The sequence below is a fragment of the Cryptotermes secundus genome, unplaced genomic scaffold, assembly GCF_002891405.2.
Source record: "Cryptotermes secundus unplaced genomic scaffold, Csec_1.0 scaffold1014, whole genome shotgun sequence".
In the NCBI taxonomy this organism is placed as follows: Eukaryota; Metazoa; Arthropoda; class Insecta; order Blattodea; family Kalotermitidae; genus Cryptotermes; species Cryptotermes secundus.
In genome coordinates, this window is record NW_019741308.1 from 20,459 (window position 1) to 35,128 (window position 14,670).

The following is a 14,670-nucleotide window of genomic DNA, read 5'->3' on the forward strand; positions in this document are numbered from 1 at the left end:
ATGTACTTGAACTTTAATCCACATTGAAGCAACAGTCCAGCCTGAAATTTATTTTGTAATACTAAACATTATGGAGCCGAAATTTTACATTATATCAAAGAATTGTTTCTAAAATGAAAAAAATATGACCTTATTTCGAAATTATGCCAAAATATGCTGTAAAACCAATAAAACTCTAAAATATGCATTTATATGCACAATAAAAACGACATAATTTCAATAAGAATGACAGGAAACATGCATAATTACATTTAAAAATAGGATTAAACCCTAGGAAAAAAATATGACATGTCATAGAAATCCGGGCCCTAGTTATAAAGAAGCTGACACAACTGGAGGAGCTATCTTTCTATCTTTTGATCAGTCTATACACATCAATCTATATCAATCGATCTATCCATGTATCTGAGTGCCAAATATTAAGTGAGTAGCCAGCCAGAGGCCCGGAGAGCCAAAGCCATGGTCGTGCCAGACTAAGTGAGGGGACACCCTCATCTTCCTACACCAAGTAAGTCGAACTGTTCATATCAGTCATGGATATATAAAGTGTGATATTATTAAAGTGCCATGTTATAGGGTTAGGGCAGAGAGAGTAGGCCCTGAGTAGGAACCACCACGATAGAGAGAGAGAGAGAGAGAGTAGACCCTAGGATGATGAACCCAAGTACATATTTATCTGAATTATAATGTGTACGTAACCGGCAATTGTCGGCTATGAAAGTGATATGTATATAAGTGTATATATTAGTAGACGAAAGTAGACCAAGTAAGGGGGATGCGTGTGTTAATGACTTACCCCACAGTCACACCCTCTATTTCCCCGATCTCCCCTACTTCCCATGTTAGAGATACTGTGAACTCACAGCCAAGATGTAGCTAACGAGACAAGTACAAGCGCTTAGCCTTGCAACTGGCCATTCCCCAAGGGCGCAACGGCATGGATGACGGAAGAAGGGGAGAGAATCCTCCACGCCCCCTTTACACCATAACATGCTTCAACCCAGAAGATGGAGGTGACATGTTCCTCCGAAACGTAGGCTGACTTTCAGCGGACTACACAGCGTTGTATCCCAGGAGATAGAATTTTTAAAACTTTCATGAGAATTTCTTACATAACTACATATCTGGCATTTTTATCGGTTTTCCTTGCAAAATGATAAAACGAGGAGGGAAGGTCGTGCCCGTTCGTACTAATGTTTCATCTTCGGAACTATTGAAGAAATTCTGTTCAAATTTGGCCTTTTGCCTTAGAAGAACCTGCATTAAGAGTTGATTTCATTTTGGTTCTTATAGATAACATATAAATCCTGCTTTAAGTGAAGTTAAAAAAGGGCGTGATCACAGACACAGATCTCGTAACCCTGCATGAGAGGGATGCGCCAGTTCTGGTAAGTATACACGGTCATTATGCTCCAACGAAGAGATGGCGAAGCGATTACCAAACTGTGCACGCTGAAAACATCGGCATGATCTTCGAACATCTCTTACCGTCACCGTTTATGCACTGAAATTTAATGTGGTCCAAAAAGAACAATAGGACAGTTCTAGCCATCATTTGCTTCGTCTTCTCCTCGTTAGATATTATACATTTATATGTTCATGAATATGAGAAGAGGAAGTGTATATTCATAATGCACGTACTCTTAACATTTTAAAACACTTTGAATGAGCCTCAATTCTGAACATCAGTGCTTACTAATGCTTTAGCCCTGACACGTTTGCTTAACGGTTTCTATGCTATTAACGAGCTGTTTCGCTTAGATATCCTGACAACTTCCTCTGAACAACTTTTGTTGTTTTCTCGCCTTTTGTCTCACAACTTAAAGTGTAGGCCTATATATGAGTTGTTCCACAATTTATAATCTGCATCCAAGTTACCATGGCTCCTTGCAAACACACATGTTTGTTGGGTGAAACATGGCATGGAAAGGGAATAATTGACGAGAACAAGATGGACATTAATGTCCGAGGGGCGGAGCACTACCGTACTGCTCATGCGTAGGCACTTTTTCCTGTCGTTCCTCCTCCCCCCTCGCATATCATCAGTAATGAAGAGAAATGCCGGCTACTAACAGCATAAAGAGCCACGCCACAGCTCAAGCGCTTAGTCTCTGGCTTCCCATCGCGGCGGCCCGGGTTCGATCCCGGGTCTGGTCAAGTTGGATTCGGGTGGACAAAGTGGCGCTGGGGCAGGTTTTCTCCGAGTACTTCCGTTTCCCCTGCCAATCTTCATTCCAGCAATTGCTCCACAATCACCCTCACCTATCATCTGGGGCTGGTACAATAGGCCAGAAGTGGCCGCATTACCCACACCCCACTAACAATAAAAAACACCATAAATATTTACATACATTCACAGAATGAAATGATATTATCACTGAAATAAAGTTGAGGTTTAAAAAAATTACAATTTTAAAATAAGTGCTGATCCCTGTGTTGGAGCAGCCTTGGACCGCCTGAACCCGAACACTGTTTATGAGTTCCAAACTCGTTCTGAGCATTTATGGTTTTCATATAAAATGCATAATAATGAATATACACCTCTACACCGACAACAACAAAAAAACCCGTCGGAAGAAGTAAATAGCCTTACTATACGAACATAAATGATCCATGTCAGAAACTAATTAGTCTCCGAAAATAACTACATATTTTTAGTTATCTGGGTTTTATAGCATTCGAGTTCATGTAACACACAAGCTCTCACCAACGGTAAAATATACGTCCATCTCTACTGCTTATCTTCTTGTAGACACTTTCCGTTAAGAGACGGACGGAACGAAGTGAAGCTACGGCTTCGATGCTGCTACAGATTAAGTCCGGACGAGGGTTTCCTGCTGACTGGTCTAAAGCTTGATAACTAGCTCGGAGAGAATTTGCGAGTAGTTGTGCTCGACATTCAGAGAGGGCAGTGACACTGACTTATCACCGTCCTTCAGGGAAACCATGGCCAGGACCTGCAACATGTTAAGTTAGAAACACGTTTTCTTATAAACAGCAATTATTTTATGTTCTAAGAATTAACGGCAATATAAGGGGCTAGCAAAATACTACGCACGGAGGAGATGAAAAAGTCTCACAAATTTTATGGCGGAAAAATATGAAGCGAAGAAACCACAAGACAGATGGGATAGATAAGGTGTTAGTATTAAATAGGTTTTGCCAAAATTTCTTGAATTCATCTCGCACAAGGTAGGGTCCAGTGACAGTTGTGAACACTGAACTGAACCTTATAGTGCCATAAAGGGCAGGACATTTCTTAACCACGTGAGAGAACGTCAGCTTCTCAAAACGGGCCAGCGGACTATGTTGCGTGGGATCAGTTGAAAAACATTTTCGCCCTCTTGTATGAAGCAATTTTAGGAGCTGGCGGACAAACATTTAGAAATGCCATACAGGTATAATGGGGAGCACGCGGTAGCTACAAGCCGAAAGGTCGCGGGTTCAAATCCCGATGAGGTAATTGTATTTTTTTCAATTGACCTAATCCTTCCGGCCGCACTATGGCCCTGGGGTTCACTCAGTCTCTAGCAAAATTGAGTACCAGGAATTAATTAAATAATTTTTCTGGGGAGTAAAGCGCGGCCGGCGCGTAAGGCTTACCTTACCGCCATCTTTGAGCCGATTGTCTAGATAATGTGGGACCCTCAACGTCTCACAACCCTATGGGCCTTCACGGCCTGGTACAGGGAGAGCTTTACTTTTTTTAGTTTTTACTTTTGCATAGAGGTCTAATTACTGAATATTATTTAATTTGTCGTTCTTTAAGATTTTATTAGATTGGTACATATTACCATTATTAATAACAAACCAACAGTTAGTGTCAGTTTCTTTAAAGTAAACTTAATATCGTTTTCTGGGACATCAAAAGTGACTCATCAGATTTTAACATGTAACATCAACAACAACAATTACGGTACCTATAAAGTACCTATATGATAGGAATGTCTGTACTAAAGAGCAGTGACACACAATGAAATAACCCTTAGAAAGGCAACAAAAGTATATAATATTCTCAAGTGAAATTAAAGAAAGTGTCTTCCAAATCAAGTCAACATAACTTCAATATCATTGCAACCATCCAAGAAATGTTCACAGTAACGCCGAACATTTAGACCTGCCACGGAACATTATTTAGATTTAACCATAGAAATCGATGATTAGATAATAATCAGTATGTACCCAGTGAGATGTACATTCTTAAATGACGGTACTCCTTGTAATTTTAGGAGTCAGCAATCCAACAAATTTCGTACACAATTATTATATGTATATACATTTATAAATAGTTATTATAATCATCAACTAAACTCATACGTAACAGAGAATAAATGAAAGGACAGACCTGTTGTCCCTGCGCGAGTCTTGGCGCCTGAGATCCGGACCCTGTTCTGTCAGGGATCAGAGGCAGGATGGATTCGGTGACGGTGCTGACAAGGCAGGGGTCTTCGTCCCGCAACACCCTGGTCAGGACGGTGGAGGGGGGCTTCTTCGGTCTGCAATTATCATTTATTTCTTTAGAGTCTACTTAAAATGAATACGCGCAATCAACCATATGCAATGTATAGCTTAAACGGCACGGCACGGCACGGCACTCCTCAGGCAGCGTCTACACTAACGCACAAAATGCGTCCATTGTAACGAACGTACTTGGCTGAGGACACCACACAGTTGCAGAATGCGGTGCGTAGTTTCATTGCAACGTTCGTTACAACGGACGCATTTTGTGCGCTGGTGTAGACGTTGCCTTAGTTCTCAATGTGCAGACTATAAAGACGAACAGAGTCACTGCTCAGCTAGAGGACCTGCTGTCCTTTTTCATGTGTGTCGTCGTCAAAGAAAAGAGAGAGATGGAAGAGGTCGTTAGTGTACTACCAGGTCCTGCTGCTAATTTTCCTTATGATCTGACTCAGACAAAGTTTTGTCGCTGCTGGCTGATACTAAAATATGAATCGTTATTTGCAGAAGAGTGTTCAATCACGATACAAATTACAGATCTTAAATCAAACACATTTATTTAAAATATCTTTTTATATGGAGCCGGGTTAGCGTAGTAGGTATAACAACTGGCTAACGGCTGGACGACTGAGGGGTCGGAGTTCGAGTCCCGGTATTACCAAGAATCTTACATCTTCTCCATGTCCATATCGGCTCTGGGGTTCACCCAGTCTCTCTTCCAATGGGTACCCCGAGGGTAAAGCGGCAGGGGCGTGAAGCTGACCACTCACCTCCATCTAGTGCCGAGGTCAAGAAAATGTGGATCTATACACCTGCTCCTCCATACTCCTTCATGGCGTAGTACCTAATTAGTTAAGCACAGAAACAACTTTACCTGTTTGTATGGGATAGCTTAATACACGTAAATGATCTGGTACTGACTGGACGATCAGGGATTCAGCTGTGGTACATTACACACAGGATTTGCGTCTCACCAAAGTTCTTGTATATAATTAGCACCGACAGATCCTCTCCTGCGAGTGTGAAACTGGTCACTCACTTTCATTTAGTGCAGAGGTTAAAAATGTTGAGCAGTTTTTATCTTCATTCACTCCACAATCGCAAAGAAATCATTTAGTTAAGGATTTTTAATAAAGTTAACTGGCGTTTAAGTTAAAAATAAATTATTAGATAAATACACAGCGAAAAGACAAACAAGTTAACAACAAAGCAGTTCCGTAACTAATCATATAAAAACGGGGAAACAACGCTGTCCGAACCTCAGACAGCATATAACACCCAAATCTCCTGTTTCCGCAGAAGAGCCACGCACACATAAACCGCAGCGGTTCAAGATTTTATATATTAAGAACATTAATAATTTATTTTTCTTAAACATCTTTTAACTTAATTAAAAATCTTTATACAAAACTATATGGTTATGTAAGGCCGCGCCATAGTTCAAGTGGTTAGTCGCTGGCTTCCCACCGCGGCGGCCCGGGTTCGATCCCGGGTCTGGTCAAGTGGGATTTGTGGTGGACAAAGTGGCGCTGTGGCGGGTTTTCTCCGAGTACTTCGGTTTCCCCTGCCAATCGTCATTCCACCAAATTCTCCATCATCATAATCACTTGGGTAGGCTACAATAGGCCAATCAGTGACCACCGTGCCGAGTGGACCCAGTCGGACCCCACCCCCAATAAGCGAATTAAAAAAAATGCTTAAGTACTATGATACCAGTAATAGTAGTACCTTAACATGTTGTTATTGCCTTCTTAAGATGGTCACAACTGACCGAAACATGTAAAGGCACTATACAAGCATACACGTATACTGAGTCACATTAAACGGTGTTGTCAAATCATTCTATAATAATCAACTAGTGTGACGGACCAGAATTAATAAAATTAATAAACCTTATTACGGATTATGTATACCGAAAAGCATAAAACCATATTCAAGAACTTATTTCAGTCGTTTCCAAAATAACCACACTCAAGACAAAAATTGAAGACCCCTGAGAAGTTAATGGTTATTCGGCTAGTCAGAAATTCCCCCTCTCTTTTAGGGAAAGAGAAGGCTCAGAAGAGGCTGTCAGTGGTCCCTATGCTCAGCCGAATGAATCCGCTTGAGAAGGTTCGCTTAATTGATAATACGTACAGTTGCGTTAAGAAAGTGGCGGTGACAGTTTCCCTCCAGATGCCGCGATTGTACGCTCGAGTTGTAGCCAATCATATTTACTGAAGATCATCCTCCCATACTATAAGTAGAAGAGCTAGTATTCCCTGTGCTTAATAATTGATTAAACACTACGCCATGAAGACATATCAGGGAGTGGAGGCATATCTCCAATATTCTTGACCTCTGTACTAGATTGACGTGAGCGGATAGCTTCACGCCTCGGCTGCTTTAACCCTAGGGAGATAGGCCCCGTACCCATCAAATGGGAGACTGAGTGAACGCTGTGGAGCAGATAACAATTTCTTTCCCCTACCTGGAATCGAACCCAGGCCGCCCAGCTCGTAGCTATACCGTTTAAGCATCCCGGCTGCTCCCATACTATTCGATGCCAAATAATTCTATAGTTGATACAGCATCGTCAGACAGCTTAGATTCACCCAAATGAATTCAGTCCCTAACGTGATAATCTATTCCTTTAAGATCAACGTAATATTTTCTCTCACGCACGACCATGTTCCCTAAACTTTCAGCTATCGACAGGCTTGTAATTACAGTTTTAGTCCTATTTCTTAGCCCCCTTGCGTACTATACACCTCGCCAATCTTCTAGTCTTTGACTTGATCCCTCTAATAATATTAAGTGACTGGTATAAAATATGGAGCTCCACAATTTGTAATGCTCTCCAATCTCCTCCAACTTCCTCCCGTCTTCTCTATGTTCTCTTTCTCAAAGAGACGTATCACAGAAACAGAAGGTAAAATTATAATTCTGAACTGAATGACATCAAATACTAAATTGACATTATCTTCTCTTACGTTCCTTACAGTAATTTCAGTCTGTTACTGTCAATTGAAAGTATTTATCTTGTCCGCATTTCGAAGAATTTGTTAGGCCAAGCTATCGTTACATTATGATCTTGTCCTGCGTCGTGGTGACGGTTTTAACCAACCTCCTTACTGGTGTCTCATATGAGAGTTACCTCTTCTCTTAGGCCGCGCCGTAGCTCAAGCGGTTAGTTGCTGGCTTCCCACCGTGGCGGCCCGGGTTCGATCCCGGGTCTGGTCAAGTGGGATTTGTGGTGGACAAAGTGGCGAGGGGCAGATTTTCTCCGAGTACTTCGGTTTCCCCTGCCAATCTTCATTCCACCAATTGCTCCACAATCACCCTCAGCTATCATCTGGGGCTGGTACAATAAGCCAGAAGTGGCCGCAGTACAAGGGATTTAGTCCCACCCCACTAGCAATAACAAAAATACCTCTTCCCGTTACGAGATGTATGTGTATATCTATGCTTGAACACAATAAATTAGCAATGTCGCCACAATGAAGAATCTGCTGTGTTTCTCATTCATTTAAAACTTCTGTTTTGTCTTGTACCCTCCAAATTTCGCACCGTAAAGCAAAATCGAAAGGCAATGACGATGAAGATCCTGTTTCAGACTTGTTTCGGACCGTTCTGAACAGAAAATTCATCCAAAGATTGGTTACCTGTGTGTTTCGTGTAGATTTCGTTTATAGATTTTAATTAGTACGATCAGTTTGTAGGATATAACAAATTCTATGGGAGTGTTGTAAATTCTTCTATACTGATTCATTGACCAGTAACTGAAGGCATGACTGAAAATATGCAGCAGCAGGTATCTGGTTCTGAAGGAGTGAGCACGGCTACTGGCACTTCTTGCATCATGAAAGTTGTCAAAGCTGAGAAGATCAGTACCCACCTTCCTCTGCGTACAACAGTCACTTTCGGCTGCTCCTCTTCTACTCCTCTGAACAGGCTGAAGAGCAGATCTGTGTTCGCGAAGCTCACCTCTCGACGTGGGTGCGGTCCATCCTCTGCCGGAGACGTCGACCTCACACCTAGAACCGTCACGTGTAAGGCGACCAAACTGCGAAACCAACACTACAACAGATTCTGAACCACTGAGTACAGTGGCGAGCTATGATTTGGGCAACTGGGGACCGACTTCCGGAAGGGGCACAGTTCATTTCGTTTACCTCCATGTCCAGGCCGACACTGCGGCCCACGTAGTCTCCTCTTTAATGTGTACAGGCGGGCCTCTCCAGGGGGTAAAGAGGCCGAAGCGTGAGGCTGAGAACACTCTACATGTATTTCGAGGATACTCCACAATTTCCTCCACTCTAAAATTAATCTTCATGTCATGGTGCTCACTTGAGGACAGAAAAAAATAATTTTTGCAGCAGTTTTATGTGCGTATCAATTAAAAATCGAAGACCATCAACTCACTCGACAAAATCAATCAATGGTCGTCCTTTTTATTCCGTTCGTGCGCAAGTAAGAGCCCACAGACTATGGGATGGAGTTGGAAGAAGCCCGATATGACAGACGTATACAAAATTCTGTGAAACAATTTCAGTTTTTGTTCAGGTTTGGTTCGTTCAGAAGTCTATTTCATTTAACCCTCCACTTGTCAATTATGTTTAGGTAAACGTAGGCCTAAATCAGTGGTTCTTAAAGTGGGCTGTGCTGGGAATTTTCCGAGGGCGTTGTTCGCTTATTTACTGTTGAAGTGACTTTAGACCAGACATTGAGAAACTGGTATCATTTCATCAAGTCTATTTATCGCATTAAGAATTTACTAGCCGTGAAGCGGCTACTAAATGTGGTATCTTGTTTATTGTTATTATTTGCCTTAGTGGGTTATCCTGAAGACTACTATTTAAAGGGTAGGGCAGGGCGCACTGGGGATGAGTTTATGGAACTAAGGAGGCGGTGGTCCGAAAAAGTTTGGGAAACACTGTCCTAAATTATTTCTTTTATTTGCATATTTCATGGTCACTAATCAGTAGTGAAGTGCCTCACATTTCGAAAATCTACAGGAAGATTTCAATTCACTGACATTTATATAGAACAAACACGAGATACCCCGTCCTTATCATTTCAAGGTCTGAGGCAATGCCAAGTTTCGAACCAGGCAGGGCTTGAGTTGGGGCGGGATGCGGCGGGATGGCATCCCGGTTCTTTGCTAAATGGCTTAAAAGCATCCCGTTACTTCTTTGGCAGTAAATGCAATGTACAATACCTTTCTTGTTGTTATCTGTTTCATGGTTGTACAGGCTACTCCCCTGCGTCTTCTAACTAAATTTTGCTTTCGTGTGGTACTGTTTGAAGCACACGAGAATGCAGTCCCACATCACATTTCTCGCACTTCGTCTGAACACGTTTCCTCTTCCCACGTGCAGAACAAACACGGCATTTCATTCTCATGGCACAAGAGGTCGGCCAGTGATGTCGATTGGCCTCCTCTAGACGAAATATTGTGGATGACAGAGCAGGAAGTCGACCTAATGGGCGTTGTGGTTGGGAGCGACACATTACAGCATGTTCCAGCATGTTGCGCATAAGGGTAAGACGAAAGTCCCTATGTGACACTTTCGCACCGCAGGATGATAGCAGGATGAAACTGTTCAGAATCGTCAGATCCAGTAAATGGAAGAAGATTGTTTGGCAGCAATAAGGGTTTTTCAAAGAAAGTAGGGGGCAGGCAATTTTCCTTTGTATCAACTTCCGCCAAATACCCTGAATAAGCTGAGAAACTTCTGAAGATAGAAATATATAGGCTTATGGCCAGCACACTTCTATGGCATGGGGTTTCTGCTAACAAGCCCAAGTGTTACAAACAGGAAAGATTTTATACTGCAGAACTGTTGTGTGAAGAATTTTTTAGTTAATTCCATTCATTTATCATAAAAAATGTATTAGATAGAGCAATTCCAAATACAACGCTCAAGGGCTCTAAGTGGAACTGGCATTTAAACGTAGAGGAGAAACGTGGATTTAAACCCCTGCAAGCAGCGGGCATTTAAATAAAACCTGGTCAGCTAGCTTTACCTGCGTTTCAAAACTCCGGCCGTTAAAGGTTAAGGAAAGCGGCCTCCGTAGTCTAGAGGTAACGTTCTCACCTCATGACTCGTGGTACGCGGGTTCAAACCCGGTGGAGGTCGTGGAATTTTTAAGGGCGGAAAAATTCAGGGAACAAGTCCTCCGGGAGGGACTTTAAGCCGTGTCCCATGTCGCAGCTTTAGGGCACGTAAAAGAACCTCATACCTCCAAAGGAGGTCACTGAGCCAAATACAAGGACATTTCCCGCCCAACAGTAGTCTCTAACTCCTCTGAAAGATGGGGGAAGCATTAGATACCGCTAAGCCAGTAGAGGCCGAACTCGCTGGCTCGGTCGGGACTGATGATACGCACCAATATCGGTAGGGTATAGAGACTGGTAGAATATCATAGAGGGAAGCACAATGGACCAGTACTGGCCTAAGTGCATGGGGAAACCCACCCTCTCCAATAACTAACTAACTAGAGGTTAAGGAAATATTCATTTTCGTATTCTTAAGACCGATAATAAATTATTCAATGTCGGAAACAGTTTGTCCTTCTCTTGCCTTGCAACCCATCCCATCCCATCCCAATGCGGAGGTGGCCTGTCTCCAGCAGAACAGTTGCTTACAACAAAATTTTAAGTTTTTCTATTGTTGATGTCACGTCCGAATTCTTAGTTATTTTATTGAAAATGAAAACACAATATCTTGGCAGAAAATGAGGTACACATTTCCTACTCCCTCCTAATTCATTGGACAGAAATAAATTTGGTGTTAAAATAGCATAGTCGGCAAACTACAAATACAGTTATGATGGGTACAGGCTGTATTCTCATATCCGGTAATACATATATAAACTTGTAGAATAATGTGAGAACCCATCCCATTTAAGCGATAGGACAGACGTTTACAGTAAATAATCACAAAAGTTTCTATTGTTGATGATACGTCCCAGCCGTAAGGACAAACATATTTTATTCTATTCCAGCCAATGGGAATTTAGCCAGAAATTTTAGTGGGGGGGTCCTTGGGTTGATCCTTGCTTCAGTGACAGAAACTGTACGAAATGTTATTTTAGTTCAGCATCAGTTTTCAATTATTGGTGAAAATGGACAAATGGATAATTCACAGTAAGAAACCCAAGTTAAGTGAAAGTGGCAGTAATGAACCATGTGCAACTGTAAGTAAAAGTGAAACAATTGTAAGTTCCATCCACTGCAACGAAGACGAAACCACTGTACGAATATGTGTGAATACAGCTGCAATAGATAACAGCATGACTCAAAATCAGGTGCATGAAAATGACGTTAATTATTTCCCTAATTACTGGACACAAGATCAATGGCTAGAAAAATTGAAAATATACGAGTGGTTGACAATTAGTAAACAAGGGCTAGGCTGTACAACGTGTAAATCAGTGGGAACTCTAGGGCCTGCAAAAACACAAGGTTTGAAATTATCTAGTGAGTGGTGTGAAGGTAGGGTCAAGGAATATGGTGAAACAAAAGAGAAGATACAGCAGTCGATTAAGAAGAAACTGTCTTGTCATAAACTATCGGCAGCTCATGTTAAAGCTAGTGACATTTTAGGCCTTGCTAAAAAAGAAACAATTGAATGTCTGAATGTTAAAACACAAGGAAAACAATACGTTACAACTTGTCGCATATTTAGGACAGCTTATCAAATAGCGAAAGTGAACCGTCCCATGACAGATTTAGCAGCTTTGACCGATTTACAAGAACTAAATGGTTTAGCTATGGGGCGTATCTTGCAGTCTAATCATGCGTGCACTGATATTTGTGATCATATAGCAGATGAAATGAGAAAGAAACTTCTTAAATAGATTATTGGTAATGATTTTAAGATAGGATTCATGATCGATGAGACTTCTACTCGAAGTAAAAAAGAAGCTCTTGTAATCTGTTTACGTTGCAAACTGCCTGATTCCATGGATGCGAGTAGTTATTTTTTGATATAGTGGAATTAGAAAATACTACAGCTGCAACGATCAGGGACGCCTTTCTCAACAATATCAAGAGTAACGGATTTCACAGTGACTTTTTATCACGAAATTGGATTTCGTTTGCTTGTGATGGGGCCTCTAATTTACTTGGAAGGCATGCAGGTGTTGCACAGATTTTGCTCCAAATGTATCCTCAATTGATGTTTTGGCATTGTAGTAATCATCGATTAGAAATAGCGGTGAATGATACAGTACGGGAAATGTCAACAGTGTGCCACATGCAATCATGTTTTGATAAACTCTATTCCGTTTACAGCCTGTCTCCAAAGAACAAATCTGAATTAGAAACTGTTGCTGCACAACTGAGTATGAGATTAAATACCATAGGACGAGTATTAGGAACGATACGTTGGGTATCGTCTAGTGCGCGGTGTGTGAGAGCCTGCTCTTTATAAGCGTTTTCACAATGCGTCTGTAGACCCAAAACGCACGGGAAGGGAGAGAGCTCAATATTATGGATTGAAAAGAAAACTAAGCGACGTAAATTTTGTTCTAAATATGGGTCTTCTGTTCGATGTTTTAACAGAACTTGAACACCTGTCTTTAAAATTACAAGAAAAGAAAATCACATTGCCTGAAGCACATCATTCAGTTCTTGTTAAGTATCACGTTTTTCAGTCCATGGCAAATAATCCAGGTGAATATTATCTGAAGTTCTAACGGCTGCTGATAAATTAGAATTTAAAGGAGTTAGCTTAGAACATGGGAAAGTGCAGAAGATTAGTGAACAACAATTCTTTCAGAAATTAAGCGACAATATAAACACCCGAATGTTCACCACTAGAGCTTCACACGAATCGACTAGAAGTAGTAACACAACATGGTCAAACAGGGACAAATACAGTCAGTTACTGGACAACTTGAAAATACTGGATAAGGCTAAGTGGGTAAAATGTCAAGATCCATGTTTTGCTGATAAAGAGATTAGGGAACTCGCTGAGTCATTTATGGTGTGTAAGAAAACTTCAGTTCATGGATTCCATGAATATAATGAATGGTGACGACATGTATCCTGATGAACTAAAGCCGTTGATTGCAGCTGCAAATACTATTATTATTTCAACTGCAGAGTGTGAGCGTGCATTCAGCAACATGAACAACATTATTTCAACCATACGAATCTCGATGCTGTTAAAAACAGCATCAAGTTTAATGTTTATTTCATCAGTGGGACCCCCTCTTAGTGCTTTCGATGCAGAATATTATGTAAAACGATGACTAAAGAAAGGACGTCGACATGCAGATTACCAGTCTTGTGCAGCCCCCGCAGATAGAAGATCAGTGACTTCAGAAAGCAATGAAAACATCTAAAGATTCTAAAGATAAGTACTCGTAATGTATGTGTGACTTTATTTTAACGCATGCCATTTAATTTACTGTAATATGTTCGTAGGTCTTAGATGTAACACAGACTATATACATCACTCGGTATATTTTCATAATTTATGTCTATGAAGTAAAAGGGGAAAACCATCCCGGTTCTATTTTCATTCCACCTCAAGCATTGGAACCAGGTTGAAGAAAATTGTAAGATTCCAAAAGCGCAGACCTAGATTGGATTTGGAGAAGTTTTATGCTCAAAGACAAAGCGTGCAGGAGACCCTAGAAGAGAGACTCAATGCAATTGAAAGTGAAAGCGGAAATGCTGAAGTGCAGTGGAACAATATAAAAGAATGCATGTTGGATACTATTAGTGAATTGGTTGGTAAAGTTGAGAAGATAGCAAGAAAACCATGGGTTACACAGAAGATGATGAGTAAAATGGAGGAGCGAAGGAAATGGAAGAATGAAAACAATGAAGAAGGCAGGAGGAAATACAGGAGACTGAGGAATGAATTGAAAAGAGCCACGGACAGGGCCAAAAAGGAATATCTTGAGGAGATATGTAATGAGATTATAGAATTTCAAAGGACAGGACGTTATGATTTGATGTATATGAAGACAAAAGAACTAGGATGGAAAGAGAACCATGGGATTCAAAATATTGGCTTCGAATCGAATAGTAGATCAGAGGGAAGTGCTGACAATTTGTGAAAATTATATTACAGAACTATATGATCGACCTAATCGGCCAGAAACCTTAGAAGTTGAACCGGAAGAAAAAGTAGATACAGACGAGAAAGGACCATATATTTAGAAAGTGAGGTGGAAAAAGCTATCAAGGAAATAAGGAAGGGAAAGGCTACA

General features: G+C 41.2%; 1 protein-coding gene across 1 annotated transcript in view; it reads right to left on the bottom strand.

The window, feature by feature from the left end:
- Positions 1 to 2,362: 2,362 nt before the first annotated feature.
- LOC117282965 overlaps positions 2,363 to 14,670 on the bottom strand; it is a 61,585-nt gene continuing 49,277 nt past the window's right edge. The window contains exons 3-5 of the mRNA XM_033754814.1: positions 8,336 to 8,474; positions 4,346 to 4,496; positions 2,363 to 2,957 (exon numbers count right to left, since the gene is read on the bottom strand). Of these exons, the coding sequence (XP_033610705.1) occupies positions 2,847 to 2,957; positions 4,346 to 4,496; positions 8,336 to 8,474 (401 nt within the window). The 3' untranslated portion in view covers positions 2,363 to 2,846. The remainder of the gene's footprint in view (positions 2,958 to 4,345; positions 4,497 to 8,335; positions 8,475 to 14,670) is intronic.